General features: G+C 43.7%; 1 protein-coding gene across 8 annotated transcripts in view; it reads left to right on the forward strand.

The window, feature by feature from the left end:
* Nucleotides 1–24,103, forward strand: part of TNPO3 (transportin 3) — a 90,834-nt gene that overhangs the window by 64,545 nt on the left and 2,186 nt on the right. For 2 of the 8 annotated variants that reach the window (XM_077469495.1, XM_077469499.1), the window contains 12 exons: nucleotides 1,371–1,510; nucleotides 7,310–7,501; nucleotides 8,535–8,626; nucleotides 9,359–9,435; nucleotides 9,907–9,982; nucleotides 10,092–10,247; nucleotides 11,546–11,662; nucleotides 13,451–13,545; nucleotides 21,445–21,601; nucleotides 22,176–22,343; nucleotides 22,947–23,059; nucleotides 23,565–23,659. In XM_077469495.1, the coding sequence (XP_077325621.1) occupies nucleotides 1,371–1,510; nucleotides 7,310–7,501; nucleotides 8,535–8,626; nucleotides 9,359–9,435; nucleotides 9,907–9,982; nucleotides 10,092–10,247; nucleotides 11,546–11,662; nucleotides 13,451–13,545; nucleotides 21,445–21,601; nucleotides 22,176–22,343; nucleotides 22,947–23,059; nucleotides 23,565–23,625 (1,444 nt within the window). In that variant the 3' untranslated portion in view covers nucleotides 23,626–23,659. Of the gene's footprint in view, nucleotides 1–1,370; nucleotides 1,511–7,309; nucleotides 7,502–8,534; nucleotides 8,627–9,358; nucleotides 9,436–9,906; nucleotides 9,983–10,091; nucleotides 10,248–11,545; nucleotides 11,663–13,450; nucleotides 13,546–16,324; nucleotides 16,359–21,444; nucleotides 21,602–22,175; nucleotides 22,344–22,946; nucleotides 23,060–23,564; nucleotides 23,660–24,103 lie in introns of those variants that run through there. The other 6 variants (XM_077469496.1, XM_077469500.1, XM_077469498.1 and 3 more) reach the window with 4 other exon arrangements.

Consider the following 24,103-nt stretch of genomic DNA (forward strand, 5'->3'; position numbering starts at 1 on the left):
TTTACCATGCCCCCATGAGGAATTAATATGTAAAACATTATTGTGTTATCGTAAACATGCTTTTTCACCTCTAGTTTTCTGTTATACATGCTTTTTAAAATTTGTGCAATAATTTAATGTTGGATGAAGGGACTAGTGCAGTAAACAATTTTAATAGTGTGCACTTTTTTTGGTCTGATGTATAGACCTATATTTAAAGTTGTAAAGGCAGAATGTTTTTTCACCTTCAGTTATTCTGCACATGTAGGTAAAAAAAAAAAAACTTTAGCGTGCAGCTCTCTTTATCAACCCCATCCCCCCCGATCCAGCGATGTGCACGAGAGACAAGATTCTTAGCTCTCTCATTGGCTTAGATATAGCAGCAGGAGCTATTGGCTCCTGCTACTGTCAATCACAGCCAGTGGGGAGGTGGCGGGGCCGAACTATGCTCTGTGTGACCAGAGATCGTACGATTTTCCTTTTAATCAGTACAGTTTTCGACCAAAAATACAATACAGATGCACTACATCACTTCCTAAGTGTTTTTTTTTTTCTTTTTTTTTTCTGTCATACGAGAATTTTCGTAAATTTAGTAGTTGTCCGATAATCTCATCCTGTGTACCAGGCTTTAAGGACACATAGGGCCAGCTTGGGAGCTAGCACTCACAAATGCCTCCATAGCAAGTGGCTTGCTATGGTGGCACTTGGTGCAAGTAAGTATAACATGTTTGTTATTTCAAAGACAAAAAAAACAAACGTTTAGTATTACTGTAAATTCTGGGGAGGAAAGAGACAAGTTTTTTGTAAAAAGGGACAGCTCCTCCAAACAAGGGATGGCTGAGCTACATTACTTTATAGCAAGTCACAAGATGAGACACCCACCTGTACCTGTAGATTACAGATGTGTGAGACATTTGTGAACACATCCAAGAACTTCAAAGGCACCAGAATGTATATGACTGTATCATCTCTGATCCAAGAAAACCTTGACCCCTGATAATGTCTAAATAAAGATGTCTTTGTCATTCTGGGAAAAACATCACATGAAGGCATTGTTAGAGGGACAGCTTTGTTCTGGGGGGGGGGGGGCAGTAATAAAATGTAAATATTACTTTTACACGTTAGCTTGCATAAAATAATGGCTGATGCTAGAACCAGATTTAATTTCTAATCAGTTTGCAAACCTTGCCATTACCTGTGCCCACACTGCTATCTTGGTTTCATCTGAACAATATCACTAATTTGAATATCCAATATATATGTAAAGCACTGCATAAATTGATGACGCTATATAAGTAACTGTAATAAATATTTCCACATATGTAAATGCATTTCAGGGTGTGCATGTATGCATATGAACATTGTCAATCTCTCCATTCTTTTATTTGCAGAGAGAACAATCCAACTTTGCTAGAAGTCCTAGATGCAGTAGTCCGACTTCCCGAGTCTGTTCACATTGCTGTGCGCTACACAAGCATAGAGCTGGTAGGGGAGATGAGTGAGGCGATTGACCGAAACCCTCAATTTCTTGGTAAGTTCTTAACCTTAAAGTAAAACTATAGGCAAAACTTTTGTTTTTTTCATTTTGGCTAGAGCAAGGGAGGGTTGTAACCCCTGGCTTTTTTTTTTCCTCCTCCAATCTGTGTCCCCTTTGGGGAGTTTTCTCTTCACTTCCGGTACCATAGCCAAAACAGGAAGTGAGAGGAAATCCCTGCACATTAAGAAAATTCCTTAGGAATAACCAGAACTAGTATTCCCTATGGCAGATTTCCCCTTTATTACTTTTCTGGGGACAACCCAAAATTTTGGGATTTTCTTTTACATTCACTTTTGATAATGGTAAACAGGTCAAATAGAGAGGATGAATCTCTTTAACAGGCGCACAGGCAGCAATAAAAATCAATGTTTTGTGCTCTATGACTTCTAATAAATACAATGATACTCAAAAAGAGCAAGCTGCTACAGGCACCTTATAGCTTACCCGCAGCCAATAAAGTGCATAAACTATTCAAGTGGTTCGCTGCTTGAATATGTGCAAAATATTCCTGTAAATATTGTGCAAAATCAGATACTAAGACCCCATTCACACCTGAGCGTTTTGTCGCTTGAAGCCTGATGCTACAAAACGCTGGAGGGGGAAAAAAATCCATTATTCTCAATGGAGATGGTTCACATCTCCACTCCAAGGCGCCTGAAGCCCTACGCCTGAAGCTCAAACAAGTTCCGTACCCTTTTTTGTCGCACGAATCGGGCTGATTTGGGCGTTTTTATTCCCATAGAAACTAATGGAAACGCTCGATTCAAGCGACAAGAGCGTTTCTATGGGCGTTTTGTCACTGTATCTGCTCAGGAGAAAATATAATTTACATAAGGAAATGACAGATGAAAAGCAGAAGCAAAAAAGGAAGCAGATGAAAAAAGAGATGAATATTTTTCCTATTGGCTGAAAAAAAAACGCAGAAGTTAAAAAACGCTGAAAAACGCTGTATGTAAACGCACGAATACGCGTGACAAAACGCCGGTAAAAAAAAAGCTACGCTGAGGTGTGAATGCAGCCTAAGACCCCTTTCACACTGATGCAGTTTTCAGAAGTTTTATCGCTAGAAACAGCCTATGAAAAGCACATGAAAACTGTCTCCCATTTATTGCAATGTGTGCTTTCACACTCGGGCAGTGTGCTTGCGGAGCTTTAGAAAAAGTCCTGGAAGCAGCATAGTTGGGGCAGGTTTGGAGCGCTATAAATTAGTGCTCCCAAAATGCCCTTGCCCATTGACATGAATAGACAATGCTCCCAAAGCTCCTTAAAATCAGTTGAAGGTGCCGCAAAATGGGTCTAACATAGTTCATGTGTTTTAAACCTCTTGCCACCGAGCGTGAGCATGTGCGTACTCGGCTTTCGGGGGTTATACCGGGATGATGCCCGCAGCTGCAGGCATCATCCCGGTACTGTTTTTTTTAGAGCCAGCAATCGGCTTTCCAGCAATAACAACCAATGCGGCTAAAAGCCACTCGGCTGTTATAAAGGAGGAGCAGGAGGGAAATCGACACCCCCCCCCTTCAGCAGCTAGGGACAGACTGGAATGAAGCTGTAAGCGGCTTCATTCCAGTCTCCTTATTGTAAACACGGAAGCAACGGCATGACGTCGCTTCCCGTTTACTCGGCTGCCAATGGCGCCAGTTTAAAAAAAAATATACAGTATTCAGAATCTCGGAAAACAGCGATCTGAATACTTTGAAGTGCAAAGGAGGGATTGGAGTTCTTTTAGACCCCCGATCCCTCCATAAAGCGTACCTGTCACCACCTATTACTGTCACAAGGAATGTTTACATTCCTTGTGAAAGCAATAAAAGTGATCACATTTTTTATTTTAAAACAATTTATTAATATTAAAATACTTTTTTAAGCGCCCTCGTTGCCGCGATCGTCCGAGCGAGAGCAATAATTCTAGCACTAGACCTCCTCTAACTCTAACCTGGTAACTATAAAAAAAATATATATTAAAACGTCGCCTATGGAGTTTCTTACATACCGTAGTTTGTCGCCATTCCATGAGTGCGTGCAATTATAAAGCGTGACATGTTTGGTATCTATTTATTCGGCGTAACATTATCTTTCACATTATACAAAAAAATTGGGCTAACTTTACTGTTTCATTTTTTTAAAATTCATGAAAGTGTCCCTTTTCCCAAAAAGTTGCGTTTTAAAACACCTCTGCACAAATACCGTGTGACATAAAATATTGCAACAATTTATTCTGTAGATTCTCTGCTAAAAAATGATATATAATGTTTGGGGGTTCTAAGTAATTTTCCAGCAAAAAATACGGATTTTAACTTGTAAACACCAAATGTCAAAAATAGGCTTAGTCGTGAAAGGGTTAAAACAGTCTCTTATATTGTATATATCCTGTCACCCTCAGTGCGAGCTAAAAACTTCTGTGTCTTCTCTAAAATGGTGCTGTGACACAGTTGTGCTTTCTGGATTCTCATCTATTTACTACTTGAGGCATATAGGAATATTTTTCCAATGTGGTGGTCCCCCCTATCCTATCCCCTCTTTCCACTAGGGGCTCTCTATTTGTTCTCCTCTGAATTCCGGGTCTCTTTGGTGAGTAGGACCCTCCTCCAATAGTACTCTTGTATCGGTTTTTAGCCTTGCCCAGGGTATGCAAAAATTTGGAAAAGGCTTCCCATAGCGTGATATCGTTTTAAATAAAAGATTTATTTAAGCTTCACTCATATTTAAAGAACTTTAAAATAGCAGAACATCCATGAGTACAGGACTCCTACATCCATTTACATCAATTCTGGTATGCCTCTGCTCACGCTCTATGCGTTATGTCACAGACACATGACTTCTTTAGGGGATCAATAAAAACAAGCGTTCTAATCCCCCTCTGCAGTCTATCCAAAAGTTAAAAAAAAGTTTTGCTTTTAGTTCTTCTTTAAGCTTTGGTTTTTAGATGGCATTTATTTTTGTTTGAGTAGAATAACACCACATTGATGCAAGCATTGTTTCTTGGGCTGCTCTCGCATTAGCGCATCTTTAAAGTCGCACAATTTCCTGTGCGACTTTGATATGGTGTGCGATTCGCCATGCGACTAATGTCCAAAGTCGCATGACAAATCGCACACGTGTGAATGGACTCTTATTCTATACAGTGTGCATTTCATTTATTTTTAGCTTAAAGTCTTCCGGATAAGTAGCTGCAAACCAGATTGTAAAAGTGGGACTTATGGCAGATATATTATTATTTATATTTTTATTTTTTTTGTCCACGGAGTCTCATGTCCTGTATGCTGCTTTCAGCAATACACACACGAAAGTCCGGTAGCTTGAAAATGTTTTATTTTAAGCCCATGGCAACCTTTTGGGTATGTGTGACAGGTTAAGTACCCTGAAGAATATTCAAGCTCTGTGAAACTTGTAGGATTTCCTAGCTTTGCTGTAATAAGACCTCGTTCATACGAGTGTAATTAGTGTTACTAAACCCAGGACCCTGCATTCGCTATATCTGGTCTCCCATGGTACACAGAACATGGAAATCCAATTATTTTAGTAAATTTAAACTCCTAAATACCTTTTCTCATCAGCAGTCTTGTGACTTCTCTTAATGTCTGGCTGAGCACTGGTTAAAGATTATAGGAGGAGTTTTCATTCTCCTCTCGCTGCCCTATGATGATGCAATACACCTGACCCTCTGTCTGGACAGTGCTGATCGGGGCCCTGTGCTAATCACATGCACCCTCCCACAAAAAACTCTAGCAATACATACCAAACTGAGCATGTGCAGAGTGCCTTCTAGGGCTCTGTTCTATTAGATGGATTGGGGATAGGAGTAGTCAGGATCAAACAGCCGTTTTACACAATGCAGGGGCTTAACAAACAAGCCTCTGCATTGTGGAACAAGCATGCTTTGCTGCAAATACAGACTGATTTTACTGTTGTGGGTTTAATAACACTTTTTAAGCAAAGGGCTCCGTTTGCCCATACAGGTGTGCAGGCAGTCCCATTCATGTCTATTCGGATGCAATAGCATCCAATTTGGCATTTGCGAGGGTTCAGGCGTTTACAGGTGCGTGACCCTGAACTCGCAAAGCCTGCCTTCGGGGACATGCTCACACACTCGCATAGATGTCATATTGGGAGCAGTAACACTGTCCATGTAGCTGCTGCTGCTTTGTCCCGGTTGACATGAATGGAACACATGCATCCTGTGCAGACAGTCACAGCCCTCCACATGCGTCTATGTCTATGTGAGTAAAGCCCCGATTTGTACAGCAGTATCTTCTGATGTCTGAGTGCTCTAGGCAACTTTTTGAAGCCTATATACTGTAACTGTTGGTTATTTCCTGTACTTTATCTACAAAATCTGGTGCAGCTCTGCATAGAAACCAGTCAGCTTTCAGGTCCTAGCCCAGGTTCACACTGAGCTGCAGAATTGAAGCCGTGCGAGTTCAGCTGTATGTAAATTACAGCCCGAAATTGCAAAAAGTAGTACAGAAGCTACTTTTTGAAATTGGTACAGCGCTGCAGGTGCGGCATCACACTGATTAGGATGGTGTCATTAACGGCAATTGCCGCTGATTTGACATGTCAAAACGCTCCAGTGTGAACCAGGACTTGGGCTGGATTCACGCTAATGCGTTTTTTTTAATGCATTTTGCAGAAATGCAGGGATTTTTTTTTAACATGGGTTCCTATGGAACATGTTCACTTTAATATATTTTTGTGCCTCTCCATTTTTGGAAAGGGTCGGGGATTTTTTTCCCTGCAAAAATGCAGCGTTTTGCATGTAATAGAATTCAATGGACCTGCATCCAAAACGCAAGTACCACATATTTACCACAATTTTACCACATTTTGCGGTTTTTTTTTCTCTTTCCCCTACACTGTATATAGCTGGTTGCTAAGAGGAGGGCCGGGAAGCTGGCCGCCACGTCCTTAACAACTGATGGGTCAACAGTTGTAAGCTGGCTTCCAGCTCAATGTTAAAAAAATAAATAAAAAAAAGTGAAAAAAAAAAAGCATTTACATTGAAGAGGAAGCCAGCTGATGACTCATTGGTTGTTAAGGACATGGCGGCCAGCTTCCTGGCCCCCTCCTTAGCAACCAGCTATAAACAGTGTAAAAAAAATAATACACAAATCGTGGTAAAAACGTGTGTCCAAAAACGTGGCAGGCACCGTAAAAAGCACTGCAGAAACGATCAAAAGCAACATGCATAGCTGTGAATCGAGCCTAACTGTCAAAGCTTAATTGAACAAGCGGAAGTTTGATGCAGCTGTGCATGGTAGTCAATCAGCTTCTAATTGTGCACTCTTCAGTTTTAGTAAATCAATTCCAATGTGTGAGCCCCCATTCACACTTATGCGAATTAGATGTGCGTTTCCCCACATCTAATTCGCATAGTAGGAGATTGTGACTGGCTCCCTATGGAGCCGGTTCACATATCTCCGGGGCGGCTGCGGAGCGCACTGCAGAAAAAACGCGTGCGTCTTTGGCTCCATTTCAGGGCCAAATTCAGGCATAGAATCGGCTCTCATTAGTCCCTGAAAACGTTCCGCAGTGTGTTATAGTGTGGACCTGGGCTTAAGCTAGAGGGATTTCTTGTTTAGTCTTTCAGTATTCCAAAATAACAAACCTGCAGTAAAAGGAATGAACTGGTGAACCATCTTTCTTATTGCAGTCATCTTGGTTCCTTTTTTTTTTTTTTGTGGTGGAAAGAGAATCTACAGTTGTCAGCAAATATTCTCAGTCATATGTATGGAGCGCCTTTTTCTTTTTCCTCCCTAAATTGTGTTCTATCTTTGTCTCTGATATCATTAGATCCTGTGTTGTCCTACCTAATGAAGGGCTTGTGCCAGACAACCTTGGCTACGCCTTCTGCCAAAGCCATTCAGAACATTTGTTGCGTCTGCCGGGACCACATGGCACATCACTTTAATGGGCTTCTGGAAATCGCTCGGTCTTTGGACTCCTTCTCATTGCCACCAGAGGCTTCTGTAGGACTTCTAAAAGGTTTGCGCTTTAGTATTATTTACATTAAAATTCCATGGAATCTGTAGAATACTTTTATCACACAGATCTTTTAACAATGTCCGACAATGTGTAGCACAAATATAAATTCTTATGTAGTAGACACCTCAATGAGCCTTCCTGTTATGTGGCAGAGATGGACATTTTAAGCTTATTTACTATTGCCTTACTGCATTATTAAATAATGAGGTTTAAAGGATGTAAGTGTAGTCGGAAGCATTTGACTGTGCCTATTCCACAGAAGAATTTTAGTTCTGGCATAATGTATGATTTAGGACCCCGGCCAATGGCAGAGAAGGTCAGTTTCAGTTACTCTAGGCCTAAGACATCCCCAGATATATTTTAAATTTGCTTCTGTAGAGCCTTTAACATTTTAAAAGGAAGGTAGAGCAGTTCAGGTGTCATCTTTTTGCCATAATGTGGCCAAGCCATGGCATGTGATGGCAGTTCTCCAAGAGACTTCGCACAGCCACAACTCAAAGTTGGGTAGTTGGTTGCAAACAGGCCAGAAAGTTGGTTGAGTAAATCCCTAGAATGGTATGAGTGTGTGCTTCAATTGAAAGTCAAAGGCACGCCTAATGTCTTGCACATTTTTAAGATGGGGGGGGGGAGGGGTTAGTGATTTTGAGCATTTTGAATCCTCGCTCTGTACTTGCAGGACTGAAACACCTGCAAAGTCTTTTAGAATATAGATCTGTTGGAAAGTGTAAGGCATCATCAGCAAAATGTTGTTGTGAAACATACCTAGTTCAATGCCTGTAAATCAGAGGTCAGTCTTCTATGAGGGTGGATATTGAAGCTTATAGGATTGTATATTTAAATAAGCAAAAACACGTTGCTGCAAATAGAGATAATGCACACAGATAAAGAAATCGGTAGAATTCAAGCTGCAACCTTCCCAAAATTTGAGCCTTTAGTGTTTGCACACAGTGCCAAATAATGTTCATTTTTCCTGAATCTTGGGATTTATGCAGCCCTGCTAATGTTTCACTGACCCATTTTCCCCCCACATCAGGCACTGCACTGGTCCTTGCACGTCTACCTCTGGACAAGATCTCCGAATGCTTGAGCGAGCTGTGTGCTGTCCAGGTTGAAGCTCTCAAGAAAGTGAGAAAATGTTGATGCATGCAAGATTGGCTCCTCCTAGATCTACTGTCTTAATCGATATATTTAAAGTAGACCTATGCTTAACTAGTTTAACTGTCACACCCGTACACCCTCTATAGGCCTGAGTAATTTACAAAATGTATGCCATCAGCCTATTAACTCTGCAGTAACTTTGCTGATAGTTAAAGCAGAGCTCCACCCAAAAGCGGAAGTTTTGCTTTAAGGCTGCCATCTGCTTTTGGGGAAGGGGGTGCGGGTACCTGATTTTTGACAAGTACCCTCTCCCATTTGAGCTCCAACAGCCTATGTAAAAGGAATCTGAAGTTCTCCAGAAATGTTTTTTTGTTTGTGCATATCGGGTTCCTTCACTTGACATCATATGCAGATCAAAGCCCATCCTTTGAAAATAAATGAAATAGTGGATACAAAAGTAACAATTTTACTTTGTATTTCTCTATCTTGTAGCTGTAGGCAAAGTGTTTGTGAACGTCTTGTCAAACCGTTTTATGACAGCAGCTGCTAAGCCCCTCCTATATAGGATCATTTTTAGCAACTTTAATTTTCTTCCACCACTGCCCTATAATAAAATCTTTTTCCTAGTTTATCTTGTGTAAAAAGCTTTTTGTATGGGGTTTCTCTTCTGGCTAATGTCAAGGTAAACTGCAGTTCCCAGTGGTTGTATGCATTTATTTTTAATATGTCAAGAAACCTATTCCCTACTTCTCTGTTCAGCTCCTCTCCCAAGACCCTAATAATGGCTTGTCCTCTGACCCCACGCTATTTCTGGACCGACTGGCAGTCATCTTCAGGTATGTGTCATACCACTAGCAGTGCTGCAATGCATCCGTTATAACATCATGAAATACAATGTACTGCTATTTTGATAGTAGCTGGTTATAACCGTTTTTGATCAGTACTGTCTCTGCATTGCACACAATCAGCAAATCAGAATTTAATCTGCACTTAAAAGTGAATTTTTTTTATTTTGTGGCCATTTTATTGCTATGAACTAAACATTGTCAAGTATTCCTGTATACCTGTGCTCAACTAGTCCTGCTGTAAATGCATCATGTAAGCAGTAAACACATTGTGTATGTGGTTGGTGGTTGTTGGGCAACGCAGAGTGCTTTTAAAGGCCTTTCGATAAAGGAATATGGCCAACTGATAAAGCCTGTTATTGCCATTTGGTGAATGCAGTTTACAACTGTGTGTGCTCTTTTTGTTTTTGATTTATACAGTGGTGTAATGCATGCTCTTGATGGATTGTGTTTTATTTTAAGGCACACCATTCCCTCAGTAGAAAATGGACAGACCCACCCATGCCAAAAAGTCATCCAAGAAGTAAGTAATCAAAAGGTGGGCTTGCCCTTTTTGTGTAAGATTGTGTATGTGTGTAACGTCTGTGGTTGCCGGTAATCTTGTAAAATTTTTAATGACTACACTGTCCGTTTGTTGGTGATAATAGCAGTTTCAATCTCAGATATGGCCCGTCATGTCAGAGACCTTGAACAAGCATCGTGCTGACAACAGAGTTGTGGAACGATGTTGCCGATGTCTTCGCTTTGCTGTGCGCTGTGTTGGAAAAGGATCTGCTGCACTCCTACAGCCTCTTGTCACACAGGTATTTTACATTATCTTCTTAAACAAAAAGTAGAAGCTCAAATGATTTATCTAATTCGGTTGTGTTAAACATAATAAAGGGCAGGCTGATATACTTTGAATGCAAAGTTTGTCAACCCGTTATATAAGTTCCTTACAGTTTCTTTTAGTAGTAAGTTTATCCTAATCGAACAGTACAGGACACAGGATCTGTAGTTATAGACCACGGGTTATATGCGGACGCCCCCCACCCCCCGTACTCTGGGTCAGTTTCCTTTGATGTATGTGTTGGAATGGAAACTGTCCCAGACCCATGGTTACTTTCAGCCACTGGATCGTTTATAGCCTTAGTACAATTAGCCCCATTTTTCTCAGCTCCTCTGTGCCTTACCTCTTCCATTGATAAGTAAGGTGATCCCCTGTGGCGTACTCACAAAATGTATGGTGAGTTGCGATGACCAGACATGCTTTTTTATGTTCTTGGCTTCCTCATGAGGGTTCTGGGATCATGGTTTGCCTCTATCGAGGCAGTTCTGTTTGTTCATTTCCACTCCAGCCCTTTTGGAACCCAACATTCTCATGATGTGGAAAAACAAATCCCTTGATCGCCCACTGCTTCCTTTCAGCTAGGCAAAAAACAATCTCCCTGGCATGGTGGATTTCAACGCACCAATCCATCTGGAAAGGTGTTCCTCTTCTCTACCTGGGAGATAGTAACAGACACCATCCTTTTAGACTGGCCCGAGATTTACTATTTAACTGTCCAGGACACCTGGTCCCCTCAGGAGCTGTCCGGGAATGTTCCGCAACTGAGAGCTAAAAGTCTCTCCTACACTGGACCCCCCTCACCTACATGGTCACCCTGGGGGATGTCAGAAGTCGGACAGCTCTGAAGGAGGCAAGCTTGTTTCTCTTTTGGGTGGAGAACCACATTCCAACATTCGCGGCCATCTGCATACTAGGAGTAAAAAAAATTGACAGGCAAACTTCCCCAGTCTCACAAATGCCTGTACAAGGGAGTTGTCCCCCTCCAGCCGCTGCCTTTTTAACAGTGCCATTGGGAAGCCCAGGAAGGATGCCACTGGGCCTCTGCTAAAAAAAAAAAAAAATGCAGATTTTACATGAATGACAAAAATGTCAGAATTGTCCTGCACTGGAAGTTTGTTTATATTTTAAATGTTTTGAATTTTTACCATAAGTTATCAAATATATTTATAACAAATGACTTGCTTTGACTTCAAATGCAACTTTCAATGTGTGTGTACTTGGGAAGATGTCTCTGTTTATTGTTTATAACAGTTGTCTGGTAATATTTTTCAGATGGTTAATGTCTACCAGATTCACCAACATTCATGTTTCCTATATCTGGGTAGCATCTTGGTGGATGAGTATGGGATGGAGGAAGGTTGCCAACAAGGATTGCTTGAAATGTTGCAGGTGAGTTTCTGCCAGCACTTTCAGTTCACTTGTGCTGATATGTTCAACATATATTTTCTTGTCCTTTGAAGGACACAAGAAGTCTAGAAACTTTGGGTTATAGCACTGCTTACAGGAGGATTTTATGCTAGCAAAAAGCTGTAGGTCAATCCTGGCTTAACCCCCCCTACTACCAACTTGTGTTAGTTTTTTTTTGCTAGTGCCTTAGGACAGTGGATGTCTCTTCTGCAGCTCTGCAGCCTAACCTTCCATCTTCAATCAGATGTGATGGCTGCATTAGTTTTTCTTTTTAGGCTTTCTTTCGTCTATTTTCACCTGGTGATCTGGCCAGTAAATCTTGTTTTTCAAAAGAACAAGCTCGCTTGATGATTTATCAGTTACAGGGATAAATCTGCTTTCCAGGGAGAAGAAACTGTACACGCAGTTCTGTGTTTTTGTAATTGTGATTGGCCGCAGCCGATTGGCTGAAGTCATCTGCTAAAATCATGCTGTGTCATGCACATGCACTCCCCAAACCTGGAGGAAAGGCTGCAGGGTACCAGTACAACTACTGTGGGCAGAAGACAAGCAGTTAATTTCTTTCCGAAGAACAATTTGAATTGCTCTGATTTATGTTCCAGGTCTTTTGCCTAAATATATTTCCTCCAAGTCTGTGTGAAATATTTTCTTAAATGACGTGTTTGAGACTTTCCAGCCTATTTTTTCTTTTGTTTTCTTTTTTTTTTACAACGCAACTTTACTATTAAGGTAAAGACGGTCACACTTTCTTTTTGTAACATCAACATTGTAATAATACAAACAATAGTTATTTTCGACAACCCAATATAGGCTTGCATGAAGAATTTTTTTTCATGTCCTGAGCACTGCCTGTCTGCAGTCTATCCCTTTCCACAGGTTCTTGGATTCCCTGCATGCTTTGCATCTTCCTGTGTATTTACATTCAAGTTCTATGGACTACATATCCCATGGTACCTTGATGCATACAAGCTGTGATCCTCTACTGCGTGAGTGCTCAATCTGTGGCCCTCCAGCTTTTGCAGAACTACAAGTACAAAGAGCATGACTCCCAAAGGCAGAAGCATGATGGGACTTGTAGTTCTGCAACAGCTGGAGGGCCACAAGTTGAGCACCCATGCTCTACTGAATCTGCCTCCTGAAACTTCTCAGCACTTCTTTAGTTGAGAAGGCAGGCTCTGTAAATTGTGACCTAGCACTGCCTTTAAACAGGTGATGGTAAATAAGTGTCATAGAATTCAAAGGAAGTAAATTTGTGGGGATCTTTACAAAGTAAGTTTACAAACTTCAAGATTTTTCAGATTAATAGGAGTATGCTAGAAATAAAATACAGTGTGAAAATATACAATGTTACATTTTGATCATAGATGCACTTTAAATGATGATAGAGTGGCTGATACCAAGGTTTTCCTTAATATTAATATTTTAATCTCTAGCTTGTTTAAGATTCGCTTTTTCAGAAGAACATAGGTTCAAGCTGAGGCTAGACATTTACTTGTCCCATAAGATCTTGCAAGTTACACCAGTCAATTTTAAGGTGGTTAAAATCTCATATTATGGCCACTTTTCCAACTTACGCAGTGATTTCTATTTGTGTAATGAGTCTCTACCCAATCATTTATTGTTGAGATGGTATAATACTCTCCAAGTTTATATGCTCAGTACCCATAATACCTCAGCAGTTTTAGACTCCCCTTACAAATGCCAATATTTTAAATTATTTAACCTATGTAGGCCTAGTTTTTACATTAATGTTTGTTTTTGCTGGCGCAGGCTCTCTGTGTTCCTACATTTCAACTCTTGGAGCAGCAAAATGGACTTCGTAATCACCCAGACACTGTTGATGACCTTTTCAGGCTCTTTACCAGGTAAATAGGTTTTCCACATCTGCACTGTTATCACTCCTCAGCTATTCCTATTTGGATATGGCTGCCTATTTTAGTTACCTTGCTGCAAATGACCTCTGTTTCTTAATCGTACATCACAGGATGCAGGGCATCTTCATATACATGATTTGTGCTATGCTGCTACCATCTGGTGAAAAGACTGGAAAAGAAAGGCTTCACTGCCCAAGCATAACCCTTCCCATCACAGATTACCCTCAGATTTTTGCTAGCATCCTTAGATGGCGGATGAATTTGCGTAGTCTCTCTGCAGAATTTCCTTATGTAGACGTTATCCTATGGATTTTTACTGCCTACTTCAGCACTCCCCTGATGGGGAAAGGAAGAGCTTTAACTGATCGGTTGCCTACAGCAATGAGGCCCAGAAATATGGTATCTGAACCCTGCTCAGGAAGAACAGAGATGATCTTTAATGTTGCCAGTCAACTCTGGATCCTTTGAGCATCACTATCTGGGTTACCTGGTATCCGATGAATGCTGGCAGGATGATTTACAGGTCCAGGGCAGCGACCCCCTGAAGGGGAAGTTGAGTCTCTGAAAGCACGTTGGGCATGCCGACTGTAATAGGTGAAGATATGGGGATTTGCATAAGCCCTGCAGCCTGGATTGTTAATTGCCTGTGTTGAGTGGAAATCCCTTTAGGCCTGGTTCACATCTTTGTATTTTTGTGCATTTTGGAACACACAAAAATACACGTGTCCTAAAATGACATTGAATCCAGTGAGCCCATTCACATCTATGCGCTGGTTGCAGTGCGTTGGTTAAAATTAGACATGTGCGATTTTCTGTACTACTTTTTGTACCTCATGGGGCAGGGGGCACAGAGTGTTTGTTTTTTCTTTCATATAGTCATAGAAAATCCCCTGGGGTATTAGTGCACTGGTGCTTTTCAGTTCGATGCTCTCTCAGCTTTCCAGGACCAGTGTTCTCAGCAAGGGTACCTATATACCCATCAGCAAACCAATGTCTTCCCAACAACAGAGGTTGGGGGGGGGGGGGGTGTATTTTGTGGGGTCCTACAATACTTTCCTCAGGTAGGTAGGAACCTGCATGGAAGTCCCACAGTACAAAGTATGCCTTGGGGGTCATTTTTTTTCCATGCAAATCTGTCTTCCACCTGCCTAGTGTTGAGCTACCTCCAGGGCACTTTTTCTATCAGTTCCTTGAGACAAGGGAGGAACTCTCACACGCTGTCACTGAGTTTCAGCAACAGCTTTCAGAATACTTGCCAGTTTGGACCATCTTGGTCACAAATGAATGTGTTGCCCTTCTAACCAGGGTCTGATTATTTTGCTTGTGTCTTGTACTGTACTCTAACATCTAGAATTGACAAATTAAAATTCTTGTTTTTTGGTTTACCTGTAAAATGCTTTTCTTGGAGTACATCACAGGAAATTGGGATCTCTTCCCCTCTGTGTTTCTCATTGCTTGCTCCAAAATGAGGCTAGGGTGTGATGGGAAAGTTTATGCCTGGGTCGAGAAGTCTGCCTTTTTTCTCTGTGTCCATTTCTGAAGGCTGCAGTACAACCCAATGAGTCATGAATATACCATGTATTCCGTGATGTGCTCCAAAAAAAGGATTTTATAGGTAATCCAAAAATCTCACTTTTGCATCTACTATAATTAAAACCCATTATCTCTGCATGTTATGAGTGCTAAAGACCTCATGTTTATTTTAATATTCAGTGCTTGCTTGAACATTGGCATAAAAGGAAACCTGTACAGAGAAAAATACACTGGCTGCCTTGGCTGAACTGTTTTCTCTTATATTCACCGACCGACATAGCTCCTCTCTGTAACTAAATGGGTTTGTTAGCCTGCCACTAGGAGAACTAGGCAAAATTGTAACACAATACACAGAACTGTCAGTACCGCCCAGGGGGCTGACCCTGTGCTAACAACCCTCCCTGCTGCCCCAGCAGACTGTTTTATTTTGCCTAGTGAAGGAGAATGACCCAAGGAACCCTGCGGGCCCTTTGGTCCATTTTTTTTTGATGCAGGATTTATACTTTTGCGCAAGATGAAAGATCCTGGGATCTTGTATCAACTGCCGGCTGGGTGACAGGCTGGTTGAGTTATCCTTGTAGTCCCCCCATTCCTGCCATCGAGCGTGTGCAGGTTGCAGCTAAGGCTCGGCAGGCCACGACAAACCTCAGCTCCAGAGGTGGTCGGCGAGCTTCAATGCTCCGGGTTATACATATGACCGGGCTACTGATGTCTGGATCACAGTATACCCGGGCCAGCAGCCACCCTGTAACTGCGCGGGAGTGGGTCTGTAATGGAATGTCTCCCAGCTCTTCAGGACTGGTAAGTACGGCTCTCCCTTCCCCGGGGGGATGAGCAGCTGGGCATTCCCTGGGAGGTCGATTCAGGAGCCACCTCACCTCCTTCTCTTCTTTTCCACGTCCCTATCTTCCCTGCGTGTGCTGCAGGCGGTGTGTGTATGGGGATCGCTGGGTCTCTCACCTGTAGGGGGTCTGTGCGGCTAGTGATGGTCCTGATCCCAGTGTGGGGGGGTTCCCAAAAGGTGTCTGTGGAGGTATTTTTGCTGGTGAAGGCAGCGCTGTTATGGGATTTTTCTTGTCACCACATGGCACTGTCTGTCAGGCAGTGCATGGAAGGAAAGGTGCGCGTAAAAGGGCCCCCCCCCCCCCGTCCTCTGGGGAGAGCTCTGATGCAGACTCGGGCCTTGCTGTGGCTGGTGACCCCTGCTCTGACCTATCAGACAACGCTGACCAGGACCATTCGTACAGCGAGGATGATTCCGGGTCCAGGCGTGACAAAACGCTTGTTGGAGCACTTATCACAGCTGTGCGTGATACCCTGAAGATCCAGGAGCCAGCGAATCCCTCTGCTGATGTATCTCCCTTTTGGGTTCCGCAAGCCAGCACTTTCACCTAAGGTGTTTCCGTATTTGACTTATTTTGACAAGTTCATCTACAGGGAATGGGGTTGGCCGCAAAGGACCTTTTCGGTCCCCAAAAACATGGCGGTGCGTTACCCCTTTGAGGAAAGCCTTCTCAAGAAGTGGTTCCTTGTTTACGGTTGTGGGGTCAGCCATTCGACCTGTACTGGCATCCGCACTGGTGTCGCAGACACTGACTGAGTGGGCAAAACTTTTCCACCGTGAATTGGGAGAGCAACAGGCCTCCCCTGTCTGTGTGGAACTAGCAGACCAACTAGTGCAAGGCCTTAAGTACGTTTGTGACGTGGCACCTGGATAGTCTCCCTCTGTTATCCAGGGCTTCAGTGTCAGCTGTGGTGCTAAGGCGCCTGATTTGGTTAAAATGCTGGTCTGCTGACCAGGCATCTAAAAAAGCCCTAACGGATCTTCCCTTCCTTGGCGACTGGCTCTATGGAGCTTCGTTGGATGACATTATTAAAAATGCCACGGATGGTAAGAGTACACTACTCCCACAGGCCAGGAAGGCTAAGGAGCCACACCGCAGGCAAGGGCCCTCTTTTTCCGCTCACAAGCGGCTTTGTCATCCGCCCAGTGCTTCGACAAAATGTTCCCAGCCCGACAGGACGTTCCCGGGCGGTCAGAAGAGTCTCTGGAACCGCAAGCCTAACAAGCCTGCAAACAAAAATGCTACCACATGAAGGTTTGCACCCACCCACATCTCGGGTGGGGGGTCGCCTTCGGGAGTTTGCAGCCCGGTGGACCTCCCGATTATCCGAACAATGGGTCTGCGACCTGATTTCCACAGGCTACAAGATAGTTTCTCTTGGCCGGCAAACAGATTCTTCCCCTCCAGCATACCTGCATCCCTGGTTCGCCGGGAGGCCCTGTTAGGGACGGTGAGGGACTGGCTGAATCAGGGGGTGATTGTACCTGTTTCCCGGAATCGGAACGCTTCCAGGGGTTCTACTCAAATCTGTTTGTGGTTCCCAAGAAGGAAGGGGTATGTCCAATCTTGGACTTAAAAGCCCTCAATCACTTTGTAAAAGTACAGAGGTTTTGAATGGAATCAGTTCGCTCAGTAGTCGCTGCACTCCAAGGGGACTCCCTGGCGTCCTCTGACATCCAGAATGCGTACCTGCACATACCCATATGCCTTCGGCATCAAAAATGTCTGCGCTTGGCAGTCGGGGACACCCACTACTAATTTGTGGCTCTCTTTTGGCCTGGCATTAGCCCCCCGAGTCTTTACCAAAGTACTGGCTCCAGTGTTGGCGTTGTTGCAATAACGCGGGATCGCGATCGTGGGTTATCTAGACAATCTCCTCCTGAGAGCATCTTCCGCCTCAGAATTAGAGGAGGATGTGGCGATCACCATGCATACCCTGCGAGAATTTGGGTGGCTGTTGAACCTAAAGAAGTCGGGGATTGTACCGACCCAGTGTCTGGAGAACATAGGTTTACTATTGGAATCCAGGGAAGCGAGGGTTTTTCTCCCTTCAGACAAATTGCAGACTCTCAGATCTGCGGTCAAACTACTGATGAACCGCAAGTGGTCGTCGCTCCGCTTTTGCATGCAAGTACTGGGGCTCATGGTAGCCTCCTTCGAGGCAGTACCTCATGCCCAGTTCCACACCAGAGTCCTGCAGAAGGAGATCTTGACAAAATGGGACAAATCTCCATTGTCCCTGGATCGGCAGATCCAGGTGAGCCAGCCAGCCAGGGACTCCCTGATCGGGTGGTTGAGGTCCCCGGTGATTCAGTCTGGAAAATCGTTCCTTCCTCTGAAATGGGCGGTGATCACTACGGACGCCCGTCTATCCGGTTGGGGTGGAGTGATGGGGATTCAGTCGGCTCGGGGCCTCTGGTCGAAGGAAGAATCCAAGTTGCCAATTAATCTGCTCGAATTGAGAGCGATCAGGCTGTGTCTCCACACATGGTCGATGTGTCTCCAGGGGCGTCTGACCAGGATACAGTCAGACAATGCCACGGCTGTGGCGTACATAAATCACTAAGGGGGAACAAGAAGGTCAGCCGCTGCTCGGGAGGTCGATCACATACTTCGGTGGGCAGAGCGTCACGTTCCGGCCCTGTCGGCCATTTACACCCCGGGGGTGAAAAATTGGCAGGCGGACTATCTGAGTCGACAGATGCTGGACCCAGGAGAATGGGCATTGCATCCGGAGATATTCAGGCGGTTGTGCCTGAAATGGGGCACACCAGATGTGGATCTATTGGCCTCCCGCCTCAATCAGAAGGTGCCGAGATTCGTGTCCAGGACAAGAGATCTGTGGGCATATGCCCTGGTGGCTCCATGGGATCAGTACCAGCTGATCTACGCCTTTCCTCCGCTAAAGCTGTTGCCCCGTCTGCTGCGCAGAGTAGAAGCCGAGGGGATCCCAGTAATCCTGGTGGCCCCAGATTGGCCTCAGCGGCCCTGGTACGTAGACATGGTGCGTCTGGTGGCGGATGCTCCCTGACGGCTGCCGCTGCGTGAGGACCTCCTAACTCGAGGTCCAATCTTTCACCTGCTTTACCATCGCTGGTTTTAATGGCATGGCTATTGAGAGCCAGGTGCTGAGGAACTGGGGTCTGTCAGACTCGGTGATCCCGACTATGTTGAGGGCGCGGAAATCTTCTTCACGGAAGATATATCATTGTACCTGGAAGGCCTATATCTCCATGTGTGAGGAGAAAAGGTGGCATCTGCGCTCTTTTCTATATCCAAGATCCTGCTGTTTCTTCAGCAAGGTGTAAACCAGAAGTTGGCGTTGAGCACCGTTAAGGGTCAAACTTTAGCTCTGGCTGTCTTTTTTTTTTTTTTTTTTTCAGCGACCCCTGGCTTCTCATTCATTAGTGAGCATCTTTGTTCAGGGGGTACGACATGTAGTCCCTCCGGTGCGTCCACCGTTACCTCCGTGGGATTTGAACCTGGTGTTTTTTCGGGGCTTCAAAAGCCACCGTTTGAGAATATCAGGGAGATTCCCTTATTGACCCTTTCAAAGAAGGTGGTTTTCCTAGTGGCCATAACATTGGCCAGGAGGGTTTCGGAATTGGCAACCTTGTCCTGCAAGTCGCCTTATATGGTCATCCACAGGGATAAGGTGGTGTTGCGTCCGTAACCGTCCTTTCTACTGAAGGTGGTCTCGGCCTTTCATCTCAATGATGACATTGTATTGCCATTGTTGTGTCTTAAGCCGAAGCACCCCAAAGAGGTGGCCCTTCACACTCTCGACGTGGTTAGGGCTCTAAAAGTGTATTTGTCTGCCACAGCTCCCTTTCGGAAGTCAGACTCGCTGTTTGTTTTGGTGGCTGGTCCAAAGAAGGCTATGGCGGTCTTGTCTGCCACCATTTCTAGGTGCTTTAGACAGATTGTAGTGCAAGCCTATGCCTTGAAGGGGCAGACACCCCCCCTTTCCGGTCACGGCTCACTCTACAAGGGCAATCGGAACGTCTTGGGCCTTCCGTCACCAAGTGTCGGTTGCTCAGATGTGTAAAGCGACGACCTAGTCGTCTGTCCATACGTTACCAAGTTTTACAAGGTAGACTTCAGTGCATCGGCTGATGCCTGTTTTGGCCGCAAAGTCTTGCAGGCGGCCGTGTAGTTGCAATTGAGATTTTTTCCTGGATTTTCGATAAAAACGCAGTACTGTTAATGCACTGTTGCATTACTTCTGCAAAAAGGTTGCGGTGTTGGGGATCTATCCTGTTGAGAATACCCGGTTATATGGCGGTGTGTTTTTCCGTACACTGATGTTTTTTTGTGGGTTTAGTTTCAATAGTTCCCACTTGCCATGGTGGATGAAGTTTTAATGCTGTTTTTTCCCACCCCACTGCTTTGGGACATCCCATTTAGTTACAGAGAGGAGCGGTCTGTGAATATAAGAGAAAATAGGATTTTTGTGCTCACTGTAAAATCCCTTTCTCTGTCATTCACCGACCGACAGCACCCACCCCTCCTTTCTCTACGTTATACTGCTTGTTGACACACTGAGTCGGCTGGGGCAGCAGGGAGGGTTGTTAGCACAGGGTCTGCCCCCTGGGCGGTACTGACAGTTCTGTGTATTGTTACAATTTTGCCTAGTTCTCCTAGTGGAAGGCTAACAAACCCATTTAGTTATAGAGAGGAGCTGTGTCGGTCGGTGAATTACAGAGAGAAGGATTTTACGGTGAGTACAAAAATCCTATTTTTGTAAATCCCAGTTGCCTGACTGCTTCCAGTCGCTGACTGGAAACAAGACTCCAGCCAAAGAAGTCAACATCCATCTGCATATTTTGCTATAGATTAATGACTCGGACTATACCACTGTATCAGTAAGGCCCCTTTCACACTGATGGACCGATTGTGTCCACCTGTCAGTTTTTCAGGCGGACCAGATCAGACCATCCATTGCTCTCTATGGATCCATTGACACTCGCCGACATCCGATCCTGTCTGTTAAAAACAGACAGATGATGGATTTGATCGAATGGCATTCCAATGGAAACGGACAGGCAGTTCGTTTCCATCCGACAGCCCATTGAGGTCAGCAGGCTGTGTCCGTGTCCACTCTGTATCAGCAGAGCAGGCACAGACTTGTCATCCATAGTCTCAGCATAGAGACCCCCTGCTGATTGGGCGGACCCACTGGGGGACTCCGCCAGTGTGATAGATGCCTAGGGCACCAAGGTCTGCAGTGGCAGCCTAGGTATTCCCCTCTGCATGCTATGCATAGTCATGTTGAAAGAAGGCACATGCTAAAACACACAGCCTGTATATTTCATACCCTAAAACCTAATGCAGAGTAAGTGCATGATCAAATTTGCTCTAATAGGGAATAAATTCCTTCATGATCCCCCTAACCTTTCGATACTCCTGGATCAGCAACATGCAGTCTGTAGTTTATTAGTAATCTTAATAACCTGGTAAAATTTGCTTATTTAAGTGTGCACAAGTGCTGATTTTCTATTTTCTTTCTCAGATTCGTACAGCGATGTCCCATTGTCCTTCTGAGAAGTCAGGTGCTAGGGCATGTCTTGCAGTGGGCAATTGCTTCCACTACATTAGACCACCGAGATGCCAACTGTAGTGTCATGAAGTTTCTGCGTGATCTTATACACACTGGGATATCCAATGATGTAAGACTTCAAGTGTGGAAACTACTACTACATGTTTTTTGTGTTGATTTTGTATGTTTGAAAGAATTGCTTAAGACACAAATTAGTATTAGATAGGTAAGACCTATTACTACTACCTAATTCATGGCAAAGAGAGGATAGTTGGCCTGCTCCCTTCACTGCAGACAGATCAGGCCTTCTTATATCTTAATAAACGTAACACTGAATGTTGACATCCCAGGGTGTGGGGGTGGGGGGGGGGGGAGGAGGAGGAGTCTTCGTTCCTTGTTTGTAAATTTTTGACTGGTTTTGGAAAAAAGAAAAAAAAAAAGCGCATATATACTGAGATATAGGGGTAGGCTTAGTGTCCCGAATGGCACACTTAGGTTACAGAGATATTTGCAAACTAATGCTGTGTTTATGGAGATATAAGTGTTGATGTAACCCCTATCTGATGTACTGTATGTTTATTCCCTGTGTGCACAATAAAAATCTTTAAAAGGGGAAAAAAAAAAGACACAAATTATTATTGTGTTATGGTCTATATATGTGTAGCTGATCTTTTTATTTATTTATTTATTTTTTCTTAACACAGCACGAGGAGAACTTTGAAGTACGGAAGGATCTGATTCAGCAAGTAATGAATCAGTTTGGGCAACAGCTGGTCAGCCAGATTCTCCATGCTTGTTGTTTCTGTCTCCCTCCCTATACGTTGCCTGACGTGGCTGAAGTTGTGTGGGAAATGATGATATTTGACAGGCCGGTAAGGAAATCATAGATTCAGTGTATAATTTAAAAATTTGCCATAGTAGGTTTGCAGTTTAATGCATATGTCCTCAACCTTTGATAGCTGTGTGCCACATTCAAACACAACAATGTTTAGGTACGAAGTATAAAAAAATCAGGAATCCTCTGCTAACCATGCATTTAGAGGCTCTGTCACTGGGAAAGGAAATGTTCCTAGCAGTGTTTCTTCTGGCATGTACAATACACAGCGTGTGCTAAGCTCACTCCTGGTATGCTGACAACATAGGGTGCATAGACAATGAAACTTTTGTGCACATAGCAGTTACAACATCACTGGCTGTTCAGTGGCCAAAAGAGTTGCAAGAGGTGAAAGCAGTGGAGGAGTTTGAATGAAGTGTTGAGGACAGCTTTGAGCAGTCAGTGCTGGGGGAGTGCCCACAAAGGGGTAAGTGAGCCATAATTTGCTTTCTTATGGTGAAAGTGCACCCACCCACCATATATTTCCTGTTTAAGAACCACTAATGTTATGATAACATGTTTGGGTCGTTTTTGCCATGGCAGATTTTTACGTTCTGATTTTCTGTAAATTTGTAACAAATTTCTCCTTATCCCTTTTCAGATGTTTTGTAGATGGCTGGAAACGGCATTGAAGGGTTTACCAAAGGAGACATCGGGAGGAGCAATTACAGTAACACATAAGCAGTTAACAGATTTCCACAAACAAGTAACAAGGTAAAGCCAGCTCATTTTAATGTGCTGTTGTCTTTCTGACATTAGTAATAGGGCAGCTGATCTCTGTAAAGTCTACCATACATTGCTCACTTTTCTCCTATTCAGCCAGTGGGCTGAATTAGGGAAAATCAGGTGGTTTCTCCATTCCTGCTAACTGTGGATAAAGGAATCTGCAGTGCTGACTATTGTATTCAGGCAGCCGTGGTATCCATGGCTGCCAAACAGGGACTGTATCTGATAAGTTTCTGGCATTGTTTAGCCTATAATTTTCCATCCAGCTTGGACATTTTTTTTTATTAACCTTTCTCAAGCTGAGTGGTGCTTGTGTGGGACCCATGTCTTGAACATTGAATGATTCAATGGGAATTGACTGAACTTTGAAATATTTATGGGGGCCATAAGATACAGAGTACAGTTTAGCTGATTGTGTTAAACATTTTTCATATATAAACATGTACACAAAAACTAGTGAAATAATGGTAATATCCCCATTTGTCTTTTACAGTGCTGAGGAATGTAAGCAAGTGTGTTGGGCTCTCAGAGATTTCACCAGGTTATTCCGATAGCTGCGCTCCTAAACCACCTTGCCTGTCCTCTTTGGTAAGTAGTGTTCTGTACTATATTTCTGCCTGAAAGGTCTGGGTGGGTGTCACAGAAGAGAAAATAGAGCTTAAAGTAGAGCATATCTATGAAACTCTACTATAACAGCCCTTGATTTTTTTTTTTTTTTTGTGGAGCAGTGCCATGGCAGGTCAAAAAACAATGCATTTTTGTCCGTGTTTTAGTAAGGCCGATATCAGATTTTTAAAAAAAAATCATTAGCAAACTAGACTGATATTACTGATATTGCTTCAAGGAGTTTTGCCGGGGAGAAGCCTGCAGGCATCACCCCAGTACTGTTCTTTACATCGGCGGTCGGCTTCATTGTAATAACAACCGATGAGACTCAGCAGCCACTTGACTTTTATAATAAGCAGATCTAGGGGACACCCCCCCCTTCGCCACTTGCCCGGCTCTCCCGTCCCACTCTCGGCTGGCCAAGGA

The sequence above is a fragment of the Lithobates pipiens genome, unplaced genomic scaffold (genome assembly GCF_037356315.1).
Source record: "Lithobates pipiens isolate NorthernLeopardFrog02 unplaced genomic scaffold, aLitPip1_a1.2 Scaffold_8, whole genome shotgun sequence".
Classification (NCBI taxonomy): domain Eukaryota; kingdom Metazoa; phylum Chordata; class Amphibia; order Anura; family Ranidae; genus Lithobates; species Lithobates pipiens.